Genomic DNA, 27,936 nt, shown 5'->3' with positions numbered 1-27,936 from the left:
ATATACGTACATATGTGTATATGTCATGCTTTGTTCAAAATTGCACGCAGTCATTCCACGCGACAATAAAACAGGAAACGTGTAACAGCGTTTAACGGCTGTTATCGAAGAACGAGTCACAAACGTCATCATACATTTGCGTCAGCACAAGTAGGACAATTAAATTACCCATAATCCCCCTTAAACATGTTTTTTTCAGAGTACAGAGCAAACAATTGCGGAATAATAACTTTGAGGAACGTTTATTTTGAAATCCAGCTTCTCGAACCGGAAGTGCCTGTCCGTTGGCCCAGAATCAGTTTCCGGTGATGTGATGCTGGAAGAATTGTGAATTTGGTGCTTTTCATGCACATTGGAAGAAGAAGCACGACTGTTTTTTGTTGTTTTTTAGATTATCTGACGCATATATCTGAACACAGGAGTGAACGAGAGCCGCTCGGTAAGTTTAAAACCGGGAAAAGAGGAGATATCCGAGCTGCTAGCTAACGTTTGTTCAGGTGTCAAATGTCCGCGACACCAGCGTCTGTAAACAACAGCTCAGCTAGCTAGCTAGCGACAGCGCGTACCGACTATTAGTTACTAATTGAGTTGTTTATGTAAAACTTTAACAACAGACATGGTGGCAAATACAGTAACTGGACGTCGGCGTGAATTTGTTAGCGTCTGCCGTCATGTTAGTGACATCGTAGTTAGCAGTTAGTATGAACTAGCTACTGTATGTGCTGTGTGCCTCTGGTTTAACCGCCCGGTTGACGTGATTATTTGTGTGTCAGATGTGACTGTGGCACACGTCGACCATGAGTAACAGTCACCCTCTGCGTCCACTGGCCTCCGTGTCGGAGATCGACCACATCCACCTGCTGTCGGAGCAGCTGGGAGCCCTGGTGCTCGGTGAAGAGTACAGCGACGTTACCTTCATCGTGGAGGGGAAGCGCTTCCCTGCGCACCGGGTCATCCTGGCAGCGCGCTGTCACTACTTCAGGTAACTGTAAATGTTGTCACTTGTCTTACCTCTCTTAATACTACAGTGCCTTTGGTAGACCCACTTTAACAGCTGCATGGAAAGGTTTGGCCACCCCTGGGAAAATTACACGTCGTTGATTTTTGGAAGCACAAACCCTGCAGCAAAGAAGCTTTAACATTAGACTTTCTGCAAATGTTAATCAGTGTTACTTTTTATTTCATGAGCTTGGAAATAGAAAGATATGGACAAAGCACACAACGTCATTACTTGAGTCAGAGTATAGAAACCCTTCCAGTCAAATGTAACATCAATACAGGTGAAAGTTGTTCAGTCAGATTTTTACTTTAGTTTCGGTATTGGAGTACTGGAGTTTAAAAATACTTTTACTCCTCTACATTTCTGTGAAGTGCTTCCTTTAGCTTTTAGTCAGTGGAATGAATCTTATTTTCTAAAATGTGATAAAACATATGCCGTGGTCATCTCAGGAGAAAAAAACAATCATAGCCAACTCCTCTGCTGTCAGTCATGCTTGAACCTGTCAGTGTCCTAACGATGTCGACGTTAGATAAAGATGAAGCAGAAGATTCTTCACCAGAGACCATGGTCTGATCTGAAGTCTGTATTTGAAGGTTTAGAAATAAAGAAGATTGCTGTGTTAAATGTTTGCTGTGTTTATCACAACCAGACTTCATCACCGACTAAAAAAATTGTTCTTTTGTTAAATTAGTTGTGTTTTTACAGACATATCTACAGTCTTTGTAGCATACATACAGCTTCTACAGTCAGTCAGTATGTTGTGTCACAGTCATTAGATTCTGTAAATGTGGAACAATACAATGATGTAGACATGCAAATATACTTTAAAATGAAGTATTCCAGCAAAAATCTGACTGAACAACTTTCACTTTGGAGTATTGGAGTAGTTTTTGACCATGAGGATCATTACTCTGACTCCAGTAATGGAGCTGTGGACTGTCCACCTCTGCTCTGCGTGAAACTTTATAAACACATCTTGTCCTGGCTACTGTTGAAATCTTGCCAAACAGTTCCTCGTTCTATCTCCTTAAATGTGAGGACCAGCTGATTCTCTTCATCTTGTGTTTGTGGATACTAAAGTATTCAATTCTCTTATTACTCTGTAGATCACACAAATGAAGATGAATTCTGTGTCAGTGTTGTATTTGTAATTTCACAGCCTCTCCTCTATGTTTTTTGTTTAACTCTAGATACACATGAGATTTAGTCAGTGGGGGGGCTTGAGGCTTTGCCAGTTTCTATTACTCAGTGTGTTTTTCAGAATAAAATGCTGTGTGTTTGTAAGACTGCTCGCTGCCGTTTGTGACGGTCTGAAGTCAAATCTTGGTGTAGAAAATGAATCATAACATTTACAACCATTTGAATAAATAAAAACTATGAACACCTCTGGCTCCTTCAGGGCTCTGCTGTACGGTGGGATGAAAGAGTCCCAGCCCCAGGCCGAGGTGTGTCTGGAGGAGACGCGGGCCGAAGCCTTCTCGATGCTGCTAAACTACCTGTACACGGGCAGGGCCAGCCTCAGCTCTGCCCGGGAGGAGGTGCTGCTGGACTTCCTGGGCCTGGCTCACCGCTACGGCCTGCAGCCACTGGAGGACTCCACCTCCGAGTTCCTGCGCACCATCCTGCACACCAACAACGTCTGCCTGGTCTTTGACGTGGCCAGTCTCTACTCTCTGAGCGCGCTCAGTGCGGCCTGCTGTGCTTACATGGACAGACACGCACCCGAGGTGTTGAATTCTGACGGCTTCCTCTCGCTCTCCAAGGTACGAGGTGGCAGTATGGTTCAGTCTTACATCAGGACAACGCTCACTGCTCCATATGTCAGGAAGTATGGTTTGATCTCATGTCTCATCCCTTTGGTGTAGCATAAACCTGGGATACAGTGACCTCTAGTGGCAGGTAATTGACAAGATGGCACAGCAGAGTTCAGGTGTGTGTGAAACCACACGCTTTCGGGCTGCGGCATCTGTCACTCAATGTAACTTCAGCTAAGATAATGACATGGAGACATTCCCATAAACCTTCAGAATATGTTTTTATTCAGGTTTTTTAAGTTAATCAATTAGCATATAAAAAATAGTGACACTTTGTCATCTTTCTTTCTGTTTCAGACCGCTCTTCTGACCGTGGTCAGCAGAGACTCATTTGCCACCAGCGAGAAGGAGATCTTCCAGGCCTTGTGTCGCTGGTGCCGGCAGCACGAGGAGGGGGCTGACACGCAGGAAGTGATGTCAGCGGTGCGGCTGCCTCTCATGACCCTGACGGAGATGCTGAACGTGGTGCGACCGTCCGGCCTCCTCAGCCCAGACGACCTGCTGGACGCCATTAAGACCCGCTCCGAGAGTCGCAACATGGACCTGAACTACCGCGGGATGCTCAGTCAGTGTCTTACTGTTCTTACTGCTGCCATGAATCCTTCAGACATTAAATGAAAATGAAATCGAGGTGATTTCTGTGTCTTATCCGTCTTTATTTGCACTTGTCCTTCATGTCTTCCTTCTTGGGTTCCAGTACCAGAGGAGAACATCGCCACCATGAAGTACGGAGCTCAGGTGGTGAAAGGGGAGCTGAAGTCGGCGCTGCTGGACGGGGACACCCAGAACTACGACCTGGACCACGGCTTCTCCAGACACCCCATCGAGGAGGACGGCAGGGCCGGGATCCAGGTCAAACTGGGCCAGCCGTTCATCATCAACCACATGCGTCTCCTGCTGTGGGACAGAGACAGCCGGTAACAAAGGAGACACGTTACAGACTAACAAAGAAGATTTTAATTTTAGTTTATCTTGGACTTGTGAAGTATAATTCACAGTGGTTATTGTTGAAGTAGCTGACTGGCAGCACTCAAATGTAGTTTGACTGGTTCCAACAAACCGTGTTGGCAAAGTCGACGGAGTATTAGCGCCACAACAAGGAGAACATCTGAAATTACAAGAATAAAGTCGTGAATTTGAGAATAAAATCATAATATTACAGGAATAAAGTTGTAATTTTAGGTCAAGTGTTTTTTAGAGGGAAACATCAGAAGCTTTAAAAAAAGGAACGTGGAGCATCCTGTGAAGTTCTACTTTAGGTTTCACTAATAAGGAGAACCTTCATCTTTTGACTCATCATCATCATCACCTTCATCAGGACATTGAAAAGATTGTGAAGAAACTGAATCTATTCTATTGTCAGACAGACAAACAGCAGCTGCCACTGATTATCCGTTCACCTGTTTGATTGGTTGATGTAATATTCATAAAAAAAAAAAAATTTTCTCCAAATTTTACATTTTAATTCTCCTAATGTTACAATTTTATTCTTGAAATATTACGACTTTTTCCCCATAATTTTAGATAATACTCCGTCGTAACAAAGTGATCCGAGGTTTAAAACACCAAAAACAAATCTGTGTCTTACACAATGATTTCTGACAGAATCCATTTTCTTTCTTATGGACTCTGATTTTGAACGTGATTCTTCCGTTTCACATTTTAAAAAACGCGTTTTTATTTTTGGCTTTTCCATGAACCTCGTTGTAGCGACTCAGTCTGAGGCGGTTTGTGTTCTAATGTCATCTCTGATCGTTTAAGGTCGTACTCCTACTACATCGAGGTGTCCATGGATGAGCTGGACTGGGTGCGTGTTGTGGACCACTCCAAATACCTGTGCCGCTCGTGGCAGAATCTGTACTTCACGCCACGAGTTTGCAGGTAAACTTCTCTTACACCAACTGTTACCACATGTTCACCTGTTCACCAGAGAAGCAGGGCTCGCACACATGAAGCACATCTGTCCTCTTTTCAGGCGGGAGTTGTTGGTGGATGAATCAAAACGAATCTGATTCCACCTCGGTCATTTTAACAAAGAGCTGCGTGTGAGCTCTTTGTTAAAATGACAGAGATGGAATCAGCTCCTCCTGGTCGTTTATAGAGCGGATTGTGGTCGGCTGGTTTCCCCGCCCACTCATATGTCATGTTGTTGTTGTTTATCTCAGGTATATTCGCATCGTGGGAACACACAACACGGTCAACAAGGTCTTCCACCTCGTGGCTTTTGAATGCATGTTCACAAACCACCCATTCACCCTGGAGAACGGGCTTGTGGGTAAGTTGTTGAGTCTTCATTGTGCTAAACAGTCTGAAGCAGCTAAACATCTGCCATGAAAACATGTGTCTGGACCTGTCGTTCCTGTCTGCAGTGCCCAGTGAGAACGTGGCGACCATCGCGTCCTGTGCCAGCGTCGTCGAGGGCGTGAGCCGCAGCAGGAATGCCTTGCTCAACGGTGACACGCGAAACTACGACTGGGACTCCGGATACACCTGCCATCAGCTGGGCTCAGGAGCCATCGTCATCCAGCTGGCTCAGCCCTACTCCATCGGCTCCTTGAGGTAGGCGTGGCCACACTGTCAGCTCTGAGGCTGCGTCCATGTGTCAATGTTTTTCTTCGCGTCTCTTTTCCTACATTTCTTCCTCCGTCAACACGACGAAAACAGAATCTTTCAGAAACTCTGCTGGAGCTGTTTTATTTTGAAAACTCTGAGGTTGTGCTTTATTCTGAAAACACGGGTTGTGTTGTAGTCTGGACAGAAACTGAGACCTTTGTAAACGATGAGGTCACACCCACGGTCTCTCCTGATTGGCTGTCATCAGCCTGGACTACCAGTGGTGAATACAACATGATGATGAATGACAGTGTTACTGACCTTGTTGTTCACTTCTCTGTTTTAATGCTACAACTGCAAAGGAGACAATCTACTTCCTGTTTACACCGGCTCGCACGTGCTCAGTGTGGGTGACTGGTCATGTGTGTGTCGGAGATCATTCATGTGGACGCAGCCTGAGTTCGGTTTACAACAGGAGCAAGGCATCATTCCATTTATTTAAAAATTAAAAATTAGTGTTCGTGTAACATCATAGATTATAAGTTTGTCGGACTCAATAATTAATAGTAGAATTTGGATATTAACTTTTTATTTCACCTGCTACAACTGAAAGTGTTGATATAAAATACAGGAAGTGGCAGTTTGTTGTGTTTATGACATTTAACCAATATTTACTGCAGCATCAATCTAAAGGATCAGCAGCGTTTGAATCGACAGTGTGAGACGTCATGAAGACGTCAGAGCGGTTAAAGTGCAGACGGAGTCAGTTCACTGTTCTGCCTCTCCTGTGCTCAGGCTGCTGCTCTGGGACTGTGACGAGCGCTCCTACAGTTACTACATCGAGGTCTCCACCAACCAGCAGCAGTGGACGAAGGTGGTCGACCGCACCAGGGTGGCGTGTCGGTGAGGCTCCCGTCTCTTTCACCGTGCCGCGATTTATTCCCGCTACATGACGCCAAGAGGCAGCATCGTTTTTCCTTGGTCCTTTAAAGACACAGGCTGATCTGAAAACACGTCTTTGAGTTGAGGCAGGGATCCAGAACAAACAACTTCTGTTGCACATTAAGTCGGTAGAGAAAAAGGTTCTGCACATACAGGTCATATTTCATCATCGTAGTTACCCGTCACACACACTGGTTTTTTCATGACACCTACCTTTGTTCATTCTTATGTTAGTTTGAGCTGTAAAACAGAGGAACTGGAACCACTGCTTCAGCTGGTAACTGCATGTTTCAGGGAAATCTTTCACATGTGGAAACAAATGCTAAAGTGGCACAAATCCTCCTTGTATCACTGTGTGGATAGAACACATTTCAAGATGGCCGCCATTTCTGGGAAAGGAATTGTTATTTTTTGCAATAAGTTCATCCACGTGTCAAATCTCTTATCAAAGCTTGCTGACTAGCCTAGCACTAGCGAGTTAGCCTAGAGAGCTAATGTTATGATGAGTAAAGTAGACACATTTTCACGTGACATCAGAAACTGCACAAATGAAGCTCTGAGGAAATGTAAGATTGTGACTTTGACGTCTCAGAGTCTGAAACATTAACTTTACAAAATGATTGAAATCTGTCCTGTGGGTAAAACTCTGTGGTAAAATATATGTTTCCTATGCCAGGAATGGCGGCCATTTTGAATTCAAGTGGCTTATGGGATTTTTCAAATTAATGGGAGAAAAACAAAACAAATCTTAGAGCTTGTCTCCACATTTCAAAGATTATTGCAGTTTATCATCGAGCTGTTGTTGACTCAGTCTTATTTTTGACAGATGTTTTTTTAAATAGGTAGATGAACTCTGAACCTGAAGAAGCAGAAACTGTCTCTGTACAATAATCAAGGAGCTGTGACACAATCACAACAGACAGACGTGTTGTAAATAAAAACACATACAAACAAAGATGGAGTCTGAAAGTTGATGCGTTTCTCTCTTACAGATCATGGCAGACCTTGAAGTTCGATAAGCAGCCTGCGTCCTTCATCCGTATTGTTGGGACTCACAACACTGCTAATGAGGTGAGAACGTCTTTCTGTTTTTCTTTTAATGTGAGTCTCAGGTGTTTTCACTGGATACCTGAACACTTTTAAAACCTGCCTGAATTAACCGGATTAATCGTGTCTTAGCTGATGGTGGCTGCTTGTCGCCTTCACAAGCAGAATATATATTATATCATATAGTTATAACAGTGTTGTTATAATAATAATAATAATGATAATATATTTATTTATATAGCACCTTTAAAACCGACTTTACAAAGAGCTTTGACAGAAATCAAATATCAGACAGACGAGTTACAGAGGAAGGACAAACAGTATGACTCAATATCAATAAGGACAATTAGAGGAGCAGATGCCGTTTAGACACGCACACACACACGCGCACACACACACACATACACACGCACACACACACACACACACACACACACACACGCACACACACACACACACACACACACACATGCAAATACAGTAAAAGCTATAAAAGCGAAATTAAAAAGATCAGAAAAATAAATCTTACAGTCAGTTGTAAAACAGACGGGGGGGCGATGGAGGGCAGCGAGGGTCACGTGATGTGACGGCGTCTGTTAGAACCAGTAAGAGACTGAGCTGCTGGACTCTGAACCAGTTGCAGGAGGGAGAGAGATCGGACTTTACCCCAGGGGGGAGGGGTTTCAGTGGGGTTGTGTGTGCTGGTGGTTCCCCCCGTGTGACCGTCCTCTCTCTGCAGGTCTTCCACTGTGTTCACTTCGAGTGTCCGGCCCAGCTCAACGCCGAGGTGAACGAAGGCAGTCCGGGCCTAAACTCCTCCGACTCTGGCTCCGCCCCCCAGCAACCGCGACCCCAGCGACCTTCACGCACACACAGCCTGCTGCCTTCCCAGCCCTCCTCCACCTCATCGTCGTCCTCGCAGTCCCATCCTTAAGAGGAGGGGGTGGGGGGGACCTCACAATGCCATTTTGCACAGCCGTCATCATCCAGACTGCACTGCTACAACGCTGCTAACGTCCGGCGATCGTCTCATTGTCATTACCCATGGTCCCTCTGTCATAAGTGCAACATTAGAGACTGGTTTATCTGTAGCAGCAGCATCTAGGGCTCCAGTCTTCCCAGTTCTGAAACTGATAGTTGGGTGTTAACATCCACTGGTTCATGCATTTTTGTGAAGGTACTTTTTTAGCTACTAAGACTCGAGTTTTATCCCTTCAAAACCAAGTGGAAACTTTACTTCTCCAAAGATGAGGCACACACTGAAACGTGGTTTTCCCAACCACCAAAGAGCAGTAAGACCAGGGTGTGGGGGGGCGGGGGGTTGCTATCTGAATTTTACGAGTTAATATTTCCAAAAGAAGTGGATTTTATCCTTAAACAAGCTATTTTTTTAAGAAACTGTCTTAAACGGACTCTACTCACTTTTCATACCATCGAGCTAACGGAGTAGCAGTCGAGTATTTTTCAAACTTTAGACTTTAATTCTCGAAAGGGTTTTGCCAAAGCTGTGGAGCTAACGCATTCTGTGGCATTTGTATGCAAATAGCACTTAATCCAATTATGCATTTGCATATTAAGTAATAGCTGTTTGAGTATTTGTTCACAGGTTTTCACACCTGAAACGAAAAAACCTCTGGTCCTATTCTGGTGTGACGTTTTTGATAGTTAGAATTCATACCTCAAGAAAACAAAGAAACACCTCACTAAAACGAAAGATAGATTTAATTAAGTGTCTTAATTCAGCATTTTAAGCACTTGAATAGCTTAGCACAAATGATTGGGGAAATCAATTAGTTGAACATTGAGGCGGACCAAATTATGTATGCACTAGAGCTGCCAGGAAGAAAGTTTCTATACCGTAGATACATGAGCAGCTGCTATTGGCACTTTATTTTTCTTTACTCAAGTAGACAGAAATAAAGGTTGCAGCTTGGGTCTTCTGACTGAAGAACAGTACCGGGTGCTGGATCTGGTATCTTTGTGTTTGTGTGTGAAATGAATTGAAACACTTCCTCGCTCTCGGACGTGTCAGGTTTGAGTCTTTTGTGTGTTTTTGTAGGTTTGTTTTAAATGAATCTCTCAGTGTACAGAAGTCCTGAAAGGCAAGTGCTTTTTTTTTTTTTTTTTTTTTTTGGCTAGGATCATTATTTTTCCAAATGTTTTTTTCATCATTATAAAACCCCCCGAGAGGCCACTGATGATTTATTTTATTTATTTTTTTTCTGGGGAAAAAAACCCTTCACTGGCCTTAAAGGACACTACGGAAGCCCAGAAAGGCTTTTCTTTCTTTTTATCCCAGGATCATCTTTTTTTTTCGGCTGTAAAAACATTGTCATGAAATGAAATGCAAGTGAAAAGAATATTTTTTTGGGGGGGGGGCAATCATTTTCATTTTTAAGTTGTTAACAAATATTCCCCCCCCCCAGGAAAACAAAGAAATCACTTTCCTCTCGGGGTGTTTATAACGATGTTAAAAAATGATCCTGGCAAAAAAATAAATTGCCTGGCCTTCCTGGGCCTCCGTACGCTGCTGTGCTTCCTGTTTGTTTCCTTCGTGTCCTGATGTTGCACTTTTGAGTTGTCTTTTATTTTGAAACCTTTTGTTTGATGTTAAATAATCTGAATTACCTTAACGACACTGATGTTTCTATAAACCTCCTCTAGTCATCCATCTATGTTTTAGAAGATTAGCCATTGGTTGGATTAAGTCTTCTTTAATAACCAGAGGACTGAATTGGGCCGTTGTTCAGGTTACACTGTAATGTAGAGAACACACTCCCCACCCCCATCTAACTTTATGTATGTGTATAGTTTGAGCTAATATATATATTTGTTTTGACCATTGACGTGTGATTGCATTTCACTGCCTCTTGTTCAGAACATTGCCTGTCAAAAATGTGATAATGGAAACAACTGACATTGTTCATTAATGTTTATTGCTGCTTGCCTGAATCACTGCTGTCGAACACAGCGGAGGTCTTTGATACAAGCAATACAGCGATGTCTGTCTTCTCTCTAGTCCTGAGAGCTTCTGTCACAGTGCTCATCATGATCCGGTCACTGCTACAGACATTTAACATCTTCTCATTTTGGAGCTCAGAAGTCAGATTTGACTCGTTTCTGTCGCCTCAGTCATCATCTTGTTTGTCCACAGTAACAGTGAGAGGGTTTAAACGGAGCAGTGGGACAGAAACCTGAGTTCACCTGCTCAACTGATGTGGAAACACTCATATTTAACCTGTGTGGTATTTGTCTGTAAATTAATGTAATAACTGATCAAAGGCATAATTGTTATTGGGCATTTTTACGGGCGAAGCAGCAAACTGTCCCGGGGCCCGACTCCTCAGCGAGCCAGAAGCTAACTCTTCCCCAAGGTGGCTTTTGTGGTCATTTGAATAAGGCGCATCACCTGCATCATTACCTGATGTGGACACTGTCCTGTAGAGATAAAATCTGGTTTAAAAGCCGCTATCATTTCATTTTATCTTGTGCTACCTGAACTTAAATCTGCCATAAGACGACCCTTATGAAGGATTTCTGAATGTGATTCAGCAGTTCTCAACCTTTTCCAACTCAGGGCCCCATAAAATCTTTAACATGTTTGCAGCCCACATTCGACCACATAGTGATACGGAGGCCAAATAAAGCCAGGTTGCAAATTATTTTGAAAGTTCCTTTTGTTTCCAAACATTTGAAAATATGAATTATCTTTTTTATTTACATCTTTTCACCAAAAATTGTTCTGTTTTGCAAACGATTTGTCGGCCGACTTGCAATAATTATAGTTTGTTGTTCTAATTAACTTAACACTTTATAAATCATCTATAAGCTACTATTACACATTAGATAAAGAGGGCAACAGTGACCTGTTGCTTGCCAAATAGTGAGTCCACATGTATCTGAACTGTTCAGCCTCATATCTCTTTGTTTTCTCCATCATCAGCATCTGTACCTGCTGCTTCTTCAAGTTTGTTGTTTGGTGACGTGTTTTACACTTTACAATAAGGCTCCTCTTACCGTTTATAAATGGTAGTAACTCATTAGTAAGATTAATGAGTAGTAAGCAATACCTTCATCTTGCCAAATAGTGAGCCTGCATCAATGTATGAAAACTGTGTTATAACTTGTTTATAATTGTTTATTTATGTTTTATGAAGTGTTAATTGGATTAATAAGCTAATTATTAACCATTCCTAAACCCTTTATAAGGGTAGCAGGGTAGATAGCTCCCAACTTTACAGTTTCATTTCACTCTCATCAGCGTCACTTCTGTCTGTTTTCAGTTCAGTTTATTTATTTAATAGGGACGATGCAATTTAACAGTTTGAAAACAAGGCGTGAAATGAATGTGTTCCACAAAGAGTTTATAGCTGTTGCTATTTCTCCACCACTGTCCCTTCTTGGCCTTTTACATGTTTGCTGTAGCAAAATCAACACAATTGATAATATCCTACAATGAGCTAAAAATATAAAGATGTTTAGTCTGAAAAGAGAGGAAAAAAACTGGGGCAGCTAATTTGGCAGAAGTTAACCTTTGTTGTAAAGGAATTTATATCTGGAGTTCATTTGAGAGTCGGGGGCCAGCCCTCAAAGTTTGGTGGAGGCCAAATTGGAGCTCAAAGGAGAGTAAATATTGGACTTCAGGTCATTAGGTCACCTGAAACGCACCTTAATGAATGCTAATGTAGCTCTTTGAACCAATCAGTGGTGGTTTAATCAACTAGAACCATCACAAACAAACTATTATATCATACAATGAACAGAGGTGCTAGGAAAACAGCTGCCACAGCTTATTTTTGCCATGTAGAGTAACCTGCTGCATTTTAATGTGAATGAGGTTTCCTTTCAGTGACCACAGTCACGTCTTCAATGTCAGTCCTCCTGTTAGATAAAATGATAATGTTGTGATGTAATCTGGTTTCAGGTTGATTTTATTTTCTTTTGTTAATTACAGACGTCTTGGGGAGTTAAGTCTGTCTCTGTAATCTGGTAAAAACGGATTACAATAAAACCAGTGATCAAAGCAAGTCCGATCTGATCCATACCTCGCCTTGTGCTCATTTAAAGTGAATATAACATGTTAGATTTCTCGTTTTTATGTTTATTTCGTCGGTTTTCAGTCGTATAATGTTGAATTGACGTGTCTTGTTTGTGGCACCGTCGCTTCGTTGGGGCAATATTGACATTTCTGGTTTGATGGACGCGTTTCCGGCCCAACGTACTCGGTGCCAGCGACGTGTGAATAGGGGTGGTCCTGAAGTGTTCAGAGGGGAAGGCCTCAGTCTATCTATTTATTTTCTCCTTTCTCTGACCCTCCCGTGTATTTAACGTCGCCGTGGTTGTGTCCTGGAAGTGTCTGCGGACAGATGAGGGTCTTTTAAGCCGTTTGGTGTCGACTGAAACCCCGCGGCGCCCCCCTGTTCTCGGCTGTCGGTCGTAAAGTCCGAACGTCCAGCTGATTGCTTTGAGTGCCGTTCAATTATTCCAGTTCAAACTGAGCCGTTTTGTTTCTCTTAACGGAAGGCTTTGTGGGCCCCTCTCCTTCCCCCGTTTTCTTTGAACGGCTTGTGGACTTTAAACAAAGAGGACATTTATCTTTTTTTATTTTTTATTTTGTGTCTAACTCGAGTTGTTGGATCGTTTTTTCCCCTGAACGACCAGGCCCCGGTCTCATCCCCAGCCTCGCGTTTTTTTTTTTTGTTGGAAGTCATGGGAGACACCAGTGAACGAAGCAAACCTCCGAGTCTACCTCCCCGGTGTCCCTGCGGATTTTGGGGGTGAGTTTTATTAAAAATATAAACTATATTTAACCCACTATGTTGAACCGAAAGGTAAATCCGGATGGAATATGCCCAACGGCTTCACCTAGTCCAAACCCATTGTTGTTGTTCTGTTGTGCAGGCCGAGGGTGGGGGGTTGGGAAGTTAGCTAATAAATAAACCTCACAGCTTGAAAACTAGCTTAAATGTTCCGCTGTTTTCTGAGCTAACAAACCGCCTGTCGACGTCTCGGGCAGTAGCTGTTATTTTTACACCGTGTTTTAAGGCAATTAGTGAACCCAGGAGATGACGTATCCGACATAGAAAATGATTTATTGCCAGCAGGTTCCTTTTAAACCTGCCCTGTTTTCTTGAAGCACCTCAGGAAAAGCGGTTAGCACGGCTAGCTAATCAGTCAGGAAACCTAGCTTTGCTTATAAAACCAGTTTTTTGACTTATTTTCCAGCCTTTTTACAGTCGCTCTTGTCAAGTGGTGTATGTGTGTTGCATACCGGATGTGATTCACTGATGTTACCCCATAGGAAAAATGACTACAGCTAACCTTTAATCCATTTAACAGCAAACATGAACGCTGTTCCTCCTTATTACAGGGGTGTAGCTCAGTCACAGAGAAAACACAGTGTGATAAGATTACTGTCATGTCATCAGTCAGACACACACACACACACACACACACACACACACACACTCTAAGCCCTGTAACACTAATACATTAATGCTTTCAACTACTAATGTGTGAAATATAACCAGACAGATAACAGCAGTCCTTTTATTTGAGGTGTTATGAAAACACAATGTTCTCATATGACTTGTCATTTGATTATCAACGAAACCCCCCAAGCCCCAGCTAGCTCCCCAGTTGCCTTCATTTTTGTGGCGTCCCGTAAGCAAACTGGAACCAGTAAAGCCACCTGTCAATGTCAGGTGACACTAATGGTGACAGTGTTTTTTGTGTGTGTGTGTGTGTGTGTGTGTGTGTGTGTGTGTGTGTGTGTGTGTGTTTACGGCCCTGCCTGCCTCAGCTCAGAATAACACCTGGCCTGGGGGGGCTGCTGGCTGCAGAGTCTGTCCCACACATGTCACTGAAACTCAAGGCCTCTTGAAGAAGATCTTGAATGAGGTTACAAGCAGGGACAGACTGTGACTGTGTCATAGATACAACAAACAGATAGACTGAGTCTGAACTCATCTGTTACACAAAGCAGTTTAGTTCTTGATCTTAAGCCGGACTGTGGCACAATGAATTCTGGGTAAATTAAGACTTTTTTCAAAATGAAAAAAATGGCCGAACGAGGAACCACATCCACTCCCTCAACTCAGTTTACCCTCAGCAGAACATGTTTGTGTTTAGGAGGAATTCAACAGTTACAAGGACGTTTTACTTTGAAAATTCAGGAAAGAGTGAAACAATAAAATAAAAATCAGATTTGAAAAAAAAAAAAAAACTCTGTCCCTTCTCATTGGTCAAATTATGAGGCATGTTTTCCTGTTGCTACTGGTCAGCACGCGTGTCACTGATTGTTACCATGGTAACATTGGTCTTAGGTTCGAGTCAGCCTGGGTTAAAGCCTGTTTTTGTCTTAAAATGAGTCAGTGTGTATTTTAGTGAAACAGTCTGACTGACATCAGACCAGCTCTACAGACCAGTCTGACGTATCCGTGTGAAACTGACCCAGGGGGTTTGAAGGACTGAGCTCAGAGGTGGAGCTCTTAACGTTGGCAGCATCAGTGACATGGTTCTCTCATCACTGAAGTACAGTGTTGTTTGCAGTTGAATACAGTTGATTTAATCAACATGTTTTATGTTTTAATAATTAATGTTTTAATAATGAGATCAGGGGTCAGTTCCACACAGATACCTCAGACAGGTCTGTAGTGCTGGTCTGATGTCAGTCAGACTGTTTCACTAAAATACACACTGACTCATTTTAGGACAGAAACATTAGACACTTTACCTCCAGGTTAACTCAAACCTGAGACCAATGTTTCCATGGTAACAATTAATGACACCTGACCTGACCAGTAGCACCCAACAACAAAAAACAGGAAGACGTGGCTCATACTTTGTGGTTTTCTAACATTGTTATGGAGAGAGCAAAGAGGAGAGAGAGAGTTTTTAGAGACGGCAGCCATTTTCTTTTTATTGTAAAACGTCTTGTAACTGTTGAATTCTTCCTGAAGACAAACATGTTCTGCTGAAGGTGAACGGAGCTCAGCGGCAATTTATTCATTTTGAGAAAAGTCTTGTCTGGTTGGCAAAACGTGTAATGACGACACTGTTCTGAAATGATGTCAAACATGTTTTTGAAATGTCGACCATATTGGCCTGTGCTCATATATAAGCAGCTCATATTGGACGATGTGTCCGGGAGACTGAGGGAAATATTGAAAATACTTCCAGCCTCAGTTCAGTCCTCTTCAGTCAATCAATCAAACTTTATTTGTACAGCACTTTTCATACAGGTGAGTTCAGTTCAAAGAGCTTCACACACTGATGAGCTCAAAAGAAAAGAGAAGAGGGAAAGCTGAGATTCAATCACATAGATTTAAAAAGCTGCGATAACATGAGCAAACAAAAAAAACAGGAAAATTAATAATAAAACAACAGATAAGATAGAATTGTTGATAAATTAAAGTTACTAAAAACCAGGGTTCAAGGTTAATGGCTTTTTTCTGTTTGTCTTATCTGGTTTTCTCCTCCCTGCTCGTTGCTATCTTTTCCTGTAGGTATAATCAGATATTACCTCGTGTGTGTGTGTGTGCGTGTGTGTGTGCGTGTGTGTGTGTGTGTGTGTGTGGTGTGTGTGTGTGGGGGGGGGGGGGGGGGGGGGGTGTCAACAGCCTGCTGTAAAGCTCACACTGTTTGTATAACTACAGCCACATTAAGGAGAGTCTGTCTCCTTTTTTAGGTCGTCTTGTTTGGATGACTTCAGGCTGTGATTTCTTCTTCTGGTGTTGAATCTTTGTTAAAGACAGACACTGAGATAAAGTCGTGTCACCTTGTGTGTTGATCTCACTGTTTCTGTAGATGTGTTTTATTCTGTGTGAATTTAATTTGAATATCTGTTCACACTGGGGAAAAACAGGAATATCATATATATATATATATATATATATATATATATATATAAATATATATAACATTAATAATAAATTAGAACAAAATGAATAAGATCAACTGTTGTAACATTAGTGAAACCACTAAAAATATATATTTAGTAAAAATAAATAAATAAATTAGATCAATATTAAAACTCATATAAAAACATATTCAACATGTTGGTGAAACATACACATCAACATATGTCTTAATGTAATTGATCCTTTTACATAATGACATGTCTGGGATTAATGAGCGTAACAGGTGAAAACAAAGCTCCTCCTCCTTGGGGGGGGGGGGGGCAGTCATTCAGTGCTGCTTCAGTCACGTCGCTCCTGTAGGAACAATGAAGTGAAAACACACACTTCCAGCTCCTATTGACTGTTGACCCGACTCACAGCTGACACAGAGGAGCCACGTATTGAACGTATTGTGTTGGCCTGAACATTAAAGAGAGGTCCAGAAGGTGAGGCAGGACGCACCTGTAGGAAAGGTACCACCAGCCATGAGGGAGGGGTATCGCTAAGATTTTAATGGTACTACTCTTATTGACCCGGTACTTTAACGGTTCTCTTATCGGTACTTTTTGTGATTTTGTAAGAGAAAAAACTAATAAAAAAACAGAATTAACATTTCTTATTTTCTCATTTACTCAACATTAACCCCCCGCCCCCATTCATTGATGAAAGTCTTAATCAGAAACAGAAGTGGTGATTATGTGTCTGAGAGAACTTTTATTTCTAAATTTCTAAAGTATGGAGAGCTGAACCGATAACGTCAGAACTTATCTAAAGTTTAAACCCAGTCAGTAACTTCCGCCTCTAGAAGTCTCTCAATCAAAACAAGAACAAAGGATGGCGTTGGGTGATGTCATGAAATAGCGTGGGATCATGGGAGTTTGGATTCGTTCAGTGTCAGTGGTTCAGGTGATTCTAACTGTTAAAAAAACACACAAACTAGTTTTGGCTTTTACACAACAGCATTGATAATATCCTACAATGAGCTCAGAATATACAGATGTTCAGTCTGAAAAGAGACAACGACAACAAGAAGCTACAAACAAGGACAATAAACACTAGATACAATTATCTATTAATGTGATTGTGTTTGTCCTGCACTGGTTGTGTGTTCTTAGTTGTGTATTTGTGTAGGTGTCATTAACCGAGACAACCGTGTTCAGCCAGAAAATGATGCACTAGATCAGTGGTTCCCAACCTGTGGGCCGTGAAGGTGCTGCAAGTGGGCCGACCCATCGTTTGCAAAACAGAACAGTTTAGGTGAAAATGTCATTATATACAATATACCGGTGCACATGGTATATTTGTGTTGTTATGGGGCGGCCGACATGGGGTGGGCCATGAGTTGGAAAAGGTTGGGAACCACTGAACTGGATGATACAGATGAGTCTCATTTTCAACATTTATCCATATAATCATGTTTTGCTGATATTTATGTCGTCAGTCACATTCCTGTCCTCTCTCCTCAGGTCCAGTAAAACCATGAACCTCTGCTCCAAATGTTTTGCTGGTGAGTCTCACCTCAACATTTTCTTTTAATCATAACTTCTGCGCACCACTCACCATCACTCCACACACACAGTTCAAAAGCCAAAGAGAGGAAGCCAGAGGTTCATGTGGTTGCCACCTGAGGAACAGGCGGAGCAGCTGCACCTTCCTGGGTTTAAATCCTGTCAGATAAAATGTCCACACAGCAGAGTGGTGCTGATGTTTTCACTCTCTGTGAACGTGGCAGTGGGAGATAATCGCTGCTCTTGTTAACCAGCAGGTGACCAGCTCTGTTTGTCGTCTTTCCTCTTCTAAAGCTCCTTTTCCTCTGGTTAACAAACCCGCTAAGGCTCGCCGGCATCAGGCTTTAATCAGCAGTGGAAAAGGGTTCACTCAGCATTCACACGTGGGTCACATGACTCTGCAGTAGACGCACGGATTTATCTGCTCCGGCTCCGATCGCTAGTGATGTAAACCCGTGAACTCAGTCTTTTTCTGCTGTGATGTCTCTAACCTCACCTGTCACCTGTTACCTGTCACCTGTCCAGACCCTGCTGTTACACCAGAAACACTGCAGCTACGATGAGCTCTGAAAGAGTGAAGCTGCCGACCTGAAATAAGTTTGAACAACACAGTCACTGATCAGAGGCTCCGACACTTGAGACGTGATCTGTTTTACCAGTTTGCAGTAGGGGTGATCTGATTGATCGGCCGCTGATCATTATCAGCTGATTTTCATTAAAATAATGATCTGTAGATGTGAATTAAAGCTTCTAGTCACAGACGAGCTGTTGTTAACATTCTGGTGTCTGCGGCTGAGAGAAGCACAGTGTGGTGTGGCCCCGCCTCCCACTGACATGCCGCCAAAACAACTTCTACAAAGTGTGTGACGTCTGCAGTGATGACAAAGATGAATGGTATCGGCGGCAAAAAAACGTGATCGTGGCATCCCGAGTTATGTGTCCGAACAGAAAGACGAACTCGCCCGTCAGTGGGAAAGAGGTCAATGTGCTTTAATTAGCTGGTTTACCCACGTTTAAAAAACCTGCTAATGTTGGTAGAAAAAGGGTAAAACATTCAGTTTGTGCAACTCGTCCAGGGTTTCACCTGTACACTGTAAATCATTTCGGGTTCTCTCAGCGTCGCCTCCACTCTGGTTCGGGAGGATGGGTTGAGGCTGTGCTGCAGCCCTGCTGTCGGTGGCCATGGCAACCGGTGAGCACGGCAGACAGCGCGGGACCTCGGGCCCCGGCTTTGAGTCTGGCATCACAGACGGCAGTGAGGCTCAGAATAGACTCAGAAGTGGGTTAGCTCCACATGTGGAGGAGGAGCTACAATCCAGGCTGACCTCCCTCACCCTCCCTGGGGGGGGGGGGGGGGGGGCTGAAGACGATATCCCCACAACAGATCAATACTGTCTGAGATCATCGTTATACAGCCGGGGTCAGAGGTCAGCGCCGTCCTCCTCTGGTCATGTGGTGCAGCCTGGTTTAAAGGTTTTCATGAGTGGGATCGGACAGAGCTCGGACTCGAACCAGCGACGTTGTGCAACTAAAGATTCATTTATTAGAGATGCAAAAAAAATCATGTTACACAGAAAAAAACTAAAAGTGGTGATGATGTGGCTTTTGTTCTTTACGTCTGGAGAACCTGACCTGTAGGTCGGGGCGTCTCCACAACACTGACGATAAACAAGAGACACATTTTACCTTTTATAGAAAAACTGCAGCTCCTGTGATGTGGATTATAGTTCTGATTAATTGTGCTGCTCTATTTACATTATTGATTGATGTGCTGTTTATTCTCTCATTCATCAGTAAATATTTTGGTCTATAAGATGTAAAAACATGTTAAACTGCCGCAGGACCAAAGAAGAAGAGCTCAGTTTGTCCTCAGGTTACTGTCATCACACACTGAGGTGGGCCGACAGATCAACTGTACCAGTTTGGTGAATTATGAAAAAAAAAGATGTTTTTAAATGTTTTAAAGAAACAAAAAATCCAGCCGTGGCCCTGATCCTCTCCTGTAGTTGCAGCTGTGTTGTTGTAGCACGAACAGAGTCCAGATGTGAGTGTTTTGACTCTTTGTTTCGTCTCGTCCTCCCTCTCCGTCTGTTTCCCCGTCTCTTATCTACGTCTCTCTCCGCTCCCTCTCTCGCCGCCCTTGACCCCAGACATCCAGAAGAAGCAGCCGGGGGAGGACTGCACCTCCAGGCCCATCCAGAGCAGCGGGAGTAGCCAATCGGCCGTCTTCAGTAGCGAGACGAGCAGTAGCAGTAGCCAATCCCTTTTGTCGTCGCCGGCCTCCAGCTCCGAGCAGCCGTCAGCCGAAGAGCCCTCGCCCACGTTTCCCAGCAGGAGGGAAGGTAAGAAGGGACAGCCAACAACAGGAAGGTGTTTTTTTTTTTTTTAAGGAGGGAAACCAACAACCTGCTGACATAAAGGCTACAGTAAGTTTCTGACCACATCCATGAATACAGCTGTGGTTTTCTGTGTGACGCTGCTGCTGCAAGACAGACTTGGGGGGGGGGTTGAGAAAGAAGACAGCAGTTTTTTTAGAATCACTTCCTGTATCTGTGTCACATGGTGTGTGTGTCCCCTCCCCCCCACTGTAATGGGAGGGAAAACGGAGAGTGTTGTTAAGCTATCAGATAAAAACCAGCAGCGAAGTCGGGCGTCAATTCAAACTGTATCTAGTGTTGTATTGTGTTGTTGTTATTATGGACAAGCAGTCATGTCCACGCCCACACAGGAAACAGGAAGTGTCTGCCATTGGCGCTGCTTGTGCTTGTATCTTTGTTGTAGAGGATCTTTGAGGAGCACCAAGGAGTTTACTTTAATGTGAAGTCAGGAAATGATGTCACACAGGCCTTCCTCCAATCACTGCTGAGTAGAAGTCAGATTCTAATGAAGTCGCCTGTCTTCACTTACAGTATGAACTCATATAAAACGTCCACATCCAATCAGAATCCTCACAGCTTTGTAGAGCGGGAAGTCTCTGCAGCTGGTGCTGTGTCCTGTCAGATGACCACACCCCCTCATTTGAATATAACACATGGAAATAAAAAGCTGGGAAACAAATGTGGCATTAGGAAAATAAAAGTCCCCTGAAATAAATAAAGCTATTTATTCATTCATTTATAAAACTATTTATTTTTATGTTTATACATTTATGACCTAATTAATTTCTTTCATAGCTGTATTTATTAATTCGTTTTATATATTTATATATTTACATTTATTTCAATCATTCTATATTTATGACCTAATTAATTTCATAGCTGTTATTATTTATTGAATATTGATTAAAATGGCGTTTTACACTTTTAAGCACAAAATGAAAATGTGACACTTTTCCCGCCGCACCGGTCCGTAACCTTCAGTACATGTCTTATTTTGGATGGATGGTCATTTCCTGTCTGACTCGTCTCTTCATGTCCCCCTGCAGGCGTGTCGTCCACAGAAACAGCCCAAGGCACACTCTGCACACCCACAAAACGTCCACGAGAATCAGGTCAGCCCCCCCCCCTTCTTCTTCTTCTTCCTCCTGCCTGTAGCTCTGAGCGCTAACTCTTCACCCTGCCGCTTGTGTTTTCAGCCTCGAGCTCAGAGAGCGAGGCGACACCAGAGAAACGGCCCCGGCCGGACGAGAAGGAGGGGAGCGGCGAGGAGGCCGGCGGGACGCCCAAGCAGAAGAACCGCCGGCGCTGCTACCGCTGCCAAACCAAACTAGAGCTGGTGCAGCAGGAACTGGGCTCCTGCCGCTGCGGTCAGTACCACACGCCATGATTGTGTTTGTTGAGGTGAAACCACCAGAACGTCTCCCTCACCACGTTGTTTGTCCCGCCCCTCCCCCCTCCCCCTTCCAGGCTACGTGTTCTGCATGCTCCATCGTCTCCCCGAGCAGCACGACTGTCTGTTCGACCATCTGGGCCGCGGGCGCGAGGAGGCCGTCCTCAAGATGGTGAAGCTGGACCGCAAGGTGGGCCGCTCGTGCCAACGCATCGGGGAGGAATGCTCCTGATTGGCCACACCGGGACCGGCCATCCAATTAGAGCTGAGGCGCTTACAGAGAGGAGGAGGAGGAGGAAGGAGAGCGAGGAGGAGTGACAAATGGGGTGGGAGGGGGAGGGCTGGGAGGGCGGGGAAGAAGAAGAAGAAGAAGGGGGGGGGGAGGGGGGAGCACGGTCGCAACATCCTGCATCTGACCTACGATTCTGGACCTGAGCTCGGCGCCGCCCTGTCGTCGTCCTGATTTCCTGTTTGGACGAGGCAGTTCGGGGGCCAACAGGGGGCCACGTTCAGTATCACATGTTCACACACTCAGCCTTAACCCCCCCACCCCCCCGTCTTCAGAGGAAGGACGCCGCAGAGATGGATCCCGTCAGTCGTACATCACATGGTTTCCTCCTCTTTGCTCGTGCTCCTTCAGAACAGGAAGTGGGAGACGAACTGATGAACTGATCCGTTCGGATTCTCATTCACACTTATTCTTTATTTTTTTCCATTTCTTGGTCGCGGGGGAGGGGTCCAGCTCTGTCCCACGACCGCTCCTCAGGTCGTCATCAGGGGGTTGGAGTATCAAACCTGTAGCCCCGCCTTCCTCCGCTTTGTTTTTCTTCTTCTTCCACCTGTGAGTCGGTCCTCGCGCGGCGTCACCAGCTGAGTGTCGTCAGTGTGTCTGTGCAGGTGCAAGTTTGTCATCTGCTAACGTGAGGATCCTTCTTCTTCTTCTTCTTCTTCTTCTTTTTCTTTTTTCTTTTTTTTTTTTTTTTTACATGTGGCCGTCATGGTGATTAGCTCGTTTTTACTGCGTTACCACGGCGTCGTGGAGGACAATACAGCCAATCCCTGCCTCTGCTCACATGGACTGTGGACAAAAAGAAAAGTATAAAAAAAATAAACACCACACTAATGGACAAGAGTAACTGAGATAAATCCTCTGTGTAGCAGATCTCTCTCCCCCCCCCCCGTCATCTCACTGAGTGGTACTGTTGTTCTTGACAAGCGGGAATACAGCGAGTTTTTGCATTCGCCAAAACGCCGTGTGTTTAAGAGAAACTAATAATCTGAAGTTGATCACGGATCGTCTCCACAGCTAAACTGAATCCATGAATGACTCACTTCCCTTTAATGATTCTAATTTATTCTTACTTTGTGTTTGTGGGTTGGGCCTCATTTAATCTGCAGAGCGGGGGCGTCTGTCTGCATCAGAACTGTTTGATTATAAATCGATTAAATCGGAGAGAGAGAGAGAGAGATGGGCTCGTCCCACAGTTTAAATCAGTGATGTCATATTGATACGCAGCACGAGTCGACGTTGGTTTAAAGGCTGAGAAATGAACCGGACGTTGACCTTTTCAAACAAAGACAGAAAGTTCAGTTTTGGATCCAGTAACCAAACACCTTTGGTTCTCTTCACTTCAATTTTGCGATTAAATCAAATGTGACCCTCGGACTTCCTGTGGTCCGTCACGCAGGTGTGTGCTGGACCCGGTCGAGGCTGTTCAACATCTCCTGACATCACAGATTCAAACTGACGCCGAAAATAACGTGTGAATTCTCAAATTGAGTGGCTTTCCCTTTTTTTTTTTTTCTGTTTGTCATCATGTTTGTGACCCGGCTCTGACTCGGCCGTCACCGTCTGACTGCTTGGACTCTGTGCTGTGCATATTGTTCAGTTACACACCTCCTCCTCCTCCTCCTCCTCCTCCTCCTCTTCTTCCTTCTTCCTTCTCCTTAAAGGGCCGTTTCACCGAAATCAACTTTTTTATTTGTTACTTTGCAGAATCTGACGTTTTCTTCTTCAGATTAAACTTTTTGTTGGTTTATTCAAAGAATAAATGACAGTTTCTCTGACACAGCTGCAGGACTCTATTAAATGTACTTTGCAGCATTGAAGTGCAATTTGATGATGATGTTTTTTATTTGGAGGATTCAGAGTCATGAAGCAGATTTCCTTGAATGGCAGGAAAATTGTTTTGTTTTTTTTTTCTTTCTTTTTGCAAAACAACTATGAAAATGTTGATCGAGGTGGACGTAGCCCTTATAACCAGACACCACTTAACTATGCTAATCCTCATGCACAAGTTATTGTTTCTTCTCTCACCCCCCCCCCCCCCCCCCCATCTTCTTCAATGAGAACACAGCGAAGGATAAAGGGAGTCTGGAGAAACGTCACGACTGGTTCTTATTTTGATATTTGAATATTTGAAAAACTTGTTCCTTTTTTTTTGAGTGCTAATGAGAAATGGAAGAAATGGAATATCTTTCTGTACCTTTTTAAAGAAAAAAATTATTTAACCTTATATCAGTTTGAGTTACTTACACCCTAGCATAGAGTGGCATATTTAGTTATATGTATAAAAAAGCAAGAACATAATTCTGTCCTATTTTCTCCTTTAATTTTATCGTGTTCCATTTTTCTGCTGAGGAAAATAAACTGGATTAGAGGATGTTGTGTATGTGTGTGTGTGTGTGTGTGTGTGTGTGTGTGTGCGCGTGTGTGTGTGTGTGTTAATGTTTCTTTTTCTCACATCAACATTTGTTTGAAAGTAAAAATAAACCACGAACAGAACGACAAAATATCCTTCACAGTTCTTTATTAGTAGATAAAATGTTCCGCAGAATTCAAACTTCACACATCTTTAATTTTCATGTAGATGTTTTGTTTCCTGCAGTGATTTAGAATTGATCCCATTTTGACATTAAAACATTTTATATGTTAATGTGTGTGATGAAGACCGTGAAGATTCAGGATCAGTTCCTGAGGTGACTTCAGTCTGAAACACTGCTGCCTGCTGGTCACTGGGTGGCGCTGTGGGCAGCCGGGTTTAGTTTCTGACACAAGTGGCCAGGTATTGGTGACATCATCTTCACCGGAGCCACGTTTACATGACTGCCCAAACAAACAAACAAACAAACAAACAAACAAACAAACAACGCATCAACAATCAGATTTTACAGGTGTAAAATTCATTTAGTCACAAACAGAAGGTGATTATGAAATTAGCTCCATTGCTCTCTCTAGTTTTTTAATAAACCTAATAATAAAGAGACTGACTAGTCTGGTCATTGCTATTATATTATTATTATATAACAAATTAGTTTCACTAATTAATACATTTAAAATCCAGAGACAATTTTTCATAATGGATTCATTCTTACAGCTATAGGAGAGCAGTGATGGCCGATATGTGAGTGGTGTAATTTCTGTTTTTGGGAAAAGGATCTGCTGATGATGAAGACTGTAATATGGTTGAAAGCTCAAGAGCAAACAGGTAAGTGGACCTTGAGTTTTTTGTTGAAAATGAGACAGGAAGCTCATCACTGAAGTCAACATGGATGACGGTAGAGAAGAATTATTCAGTGGAAATGTAAAAGTTTTAGCAACAAAATGTTGTAAAAAAGAAATGTATTGCTGTGACGTATGAAAGTCACATTAGATATTTCAGAAAACAGATCACATGGAGCTGGTGGCACTTTTATCTTCTTTACTGTTGAGTTTATCATTAATTAAAGTAAAATGTCTTATGTCCATCTGAAATATTTAGTGGAGAGGAAGTAAAGTAACAGCAACGTGACCTCAGAGACAAAACAACCACAGAGACACAAGACAAACAAAGATCTTTATCAGGACTACAACATGATCTCAAAATGACTACAAAGACCATGGCCACGTCTCATTCAGTCTAGGTGTGTTGTGGGAGGTGGTTAGCGTTTTATATCGTCTCATAATCTGTTCATGGTGATGGAGTAAATAAACCGAACCTGCTCATGAGGACCATTTAATATGGTTGAAAGCCCTAGGGAAAGCTAGTAAGAGGACACTGAGATGGGACTGTTTTGTCAGCTGCTGTTTGTATGGTGACGAGTGACGAACGCTCAGAAAGAACCTCATTGGTCGAGGTAACGGCTGTGGGCGGGGCCAAATACTAAGATTCCGATGATTAGCTGGAGCGAGGCGGCGGGATAAAAGAGTTTTAAATGGTTTGACATCAGACTCGTCCAAAGAAAAACAGCTCACCGGTACGTTCATTTAAAAAACCGCGAATTCACCACGCTTCATATTAGCTCACGTTTTCTACCGTGTAGAGGTGCTCTAACTTAGCTAGCTAGCATACAGGAAACAAGCTAACTGTGCTAAAAAGCTAACTTTTATTCTATTGATATGTGTAAGGTCTAAAACATTTAGGCACAAACATTATGTCTTTTATTATCGAGGAAAAGTTTCATTAAGACATTTTAAAACGCTAAAAGACAAAGAGACATGAAGACATGAAACACAGTGTAAAGAGATAAGAAGGTGGTAGAGGTTATCTGAATGCAGCTGCCTTAAATCAGTCAAAAAGGCTTTTACTTTTACTCCATGTATGTACAAATACTTTGTGTATTATATATTTAAGTGCTGCACACACTGTCTCAGCTTTTATTGTGAAGTTTGTTCCCAGTCAACAGTCACCACACAGTTAGTGAACAGAATGGAAATTATTGTAGGGTATTTATTTTCATGTGATGTATTAGAGTTGTTCTTGTGTTTGTTTTTCACTTGTATTGCAAGACTGATGATTTTCTTTTTTTTATGATTATTTTTTGATCAGCCAGAGAGGAAGAAGATGAGACTGAAGGAGGACGCTGCTGAAAACTCACCATGAAGGTACAGGACACGTGAATTATTATAAATGTGTGTACAGAAGCTTCACATGGTTTGTGGGAGTTTTTGTGTTGGTCAGAGATTACAACCAGGAGCCCGAGCTGAAGGTTGTTTTCCACCTCAAAATTATGATCCGAGCAAATATGATGTGAAGTTTCCCACGAGCTCTAGTGACTCATTAATGATACTCAGTGTTCGCATCGAGGGGTGTGTGTGTCTCTGTAGTTCCATCCTTCAGCTTTCAGGCTGCACCTATAACAGTGGAGCTTTTTGATCGGAGGCCAGACTTGACAATGTGAAAATACCTGGGGGCCACGCCGTGTGAGCAGCCTCTGCAGGGAGAGTGTTTCACCCGTTCACTGCGGGACAGTCTCTGGTATGAATCTCCTTCATCACAGCGACGGTCTTTTGGCAAATGAGACAAACACAACAGTTTTCACATTTTCCCATGACTCCTGCCGCACAGCAGGTGTCTGGTGTTTACAGTCTGTTTTTGGAAGCATGGTGCTGCCATCGTGAAGTGAGCGGGAAAAACACAAAGTGAACTTGCTTCGTTAACCAATGTGTAACTGTGCGATGAGCCACATATAGTATATTTGGACATGTCTGCTCTAAAACTCTTACTACTCTGAAAAGTAGATGCTTCATGTGCTTTTATTGCGAGTGGAGTTCAGTAAAGTTGGAGAAGGTTTTCTTCTTGAAGGCGACACTGCACAGGTTCTGTCATATTCTAAAGGTAGAGCTGAACAGTGAATTCACTGCACTGTAGTTGAGGCTTTGTTCAAAGTTTGATTGCATTTCTCTGTGTGTGTTTTCTGATGCACAGTCGTCATTTAGTTTTCCTCAGTTACAGCAGTTATGTTCTGCTTTCACACATTTCAGGTTCAAGATCTCATTTTTTCAAAACTCTGCACACAAATCCAGAAATGGTGAGCGCCACATATCTGCTGCAAGATGAAACTGCATTGAAAATATCATTAACAGATGATAATAATAATAATAATAATAATAATAACACATCTCAAAATCAAGCATTTGCACCTTTTTCATTATAGTAAATGTTTTCTTCTGCTCTCCACAGGCTGCAGTTTACATTCCCATACAGAGCTGTAACGTGCCAGTTCACTAAACACCAATGAATCTCTTTCTAACGTCAGTCCGGTTTAATGAAAACATTCGGTGAAGCGACGGACTGACTTCTCATGTTGGGACTGGTGAGGAGGGTCGGACGGTCTGAGAGGCTTCGGCTCGGTGGTTCGTGTTGAGACGTGACGAGGTTCTGAGTGTGGGACAGCAGGTGGCGCTCTAACACAGCGCAGGGTGAAGTGACGGCCTGTCCTCGGGTTCACGTCTCATTAGGAGGATCATTTTTATTTTTGTTCCACATGTTTTATTAATAACTAGAGATGGGAGCATGTGCTCAGCTGTGGCTCTGATAATTTATTGAAATAAAATGTGACGGTTTTCATCTCGTCACCTTTTTCATGTGACTGCAACAGAAAGAAAAAGGTCTTCTCTTCCTCTTTCCTTTGTTGCCTCCCCT

At 43.1% G+C, this 27,936-nt stretch overlaps 3 protein-coding genes across 4 annotated transcripts in view; all 3 read left to right on the top strand.

The window, feature by feature from the left end:
* Positions 1–198: 198 nt before the first annotated feature.
* Positions 199–12,394, top strand: btbd9 (BTB (POZ) domain containing 9). Its single transcript, XM_056405002.1, has 11 exons — positions 199–439; positions 774–982; positions 2,400–2,763; positions 3,112–3,379; positions 3,512–3,731; positions 4,576–4,695; positions 4,980–5,089; positions 5,184–5,373; positions 6,163–6,270; positions 7,302–7,380; positions 8,096–12,394. The coding sequence occupies exons 2-11, from the start codon at positions 798–800 to the stop codon at positions 8,288–8,290; spliced, it is 1,839 nt and encodes a 612-aa protein (XP_056260977.1). The 5' UTR covers positions 199–439; positions 774–797; the 3' UTR covers positions 8,291–12,394.
* A 210-nt stretch (positions 12,395–12,604) lies between these two features.
* Positions 12,605–21,851, top strand: LOC130187428 (AN1-type zinc finger protein 3-like). The gene is made up of 6 exons (XM_056405058.1): positions 12,605–13,133; positions 17,723–17,763; positions 19,915–20,106; positions 21,189–21,254; positions 21,339–21,509; positions 21,610–21,851. Exons 1-6 carry the CDS (start codon positions 13,066–13,068, stop codon positions 21,762–21,764), a joined length of 693 nt encoding a protein of 230 aa, XP_056261033.1. The 5' UTR covers positions 12,605–13,065; the 3' UTR covers positions 21,765–21,851.
* A 3,807-nt stretch (positions 21,852–25,658) lies between these two features.
* The window catches only part of galnt14 (UDP-N-acetyl-alpha-D-galactosamine:polypeptide N-acetylgalactosaminyltransferase 14 (GalNAc-T14)), a 146,155-nt gene continuing 143,877 nt past the window's right edge, over positions 25,659–27,936 (top strand). Inside the window, exons 1-2 of one of the 2 annotated variants that reach the window (XM_056405006.1) lie at positions 25,659–25,768; positions 26,345–26,396. In XM_056405006.1, the coding sequence (XP_056260981.1) occupies positions 26,391–26,396 (6 nt within the window). In that variant the 5' untranslated portion in view covers positions 25,659–25,768; positions 26,345–26,390. Of the gene's footprint in view, positions 25,769–26,340; positions 26,397–27,936 lie in introns of both variants that reach the window. The other variant, XM_056405005.1, reaches the window with a different exon arrangement.

This window comes from Seriola aureovittata, chromosome 19 (assembly GCF_021018895.1).
Source record: "Seriola aureovittata isolate HTS-2021-v1 ecotype China chromosome 19, ASM2101889v1, whole genome shotgun sequence".
NCBI classification, from domain to species: Eukaryota; Metazoa; Chordata; class Actinopteri; order Carangiformes; family Carangidae; genus Seriola; species Seriola aureovittata.
Note: the sequence above shows the minus strand (reverse complement) of the source record. Positions and strands in the feature narration are given on the sequence as shown.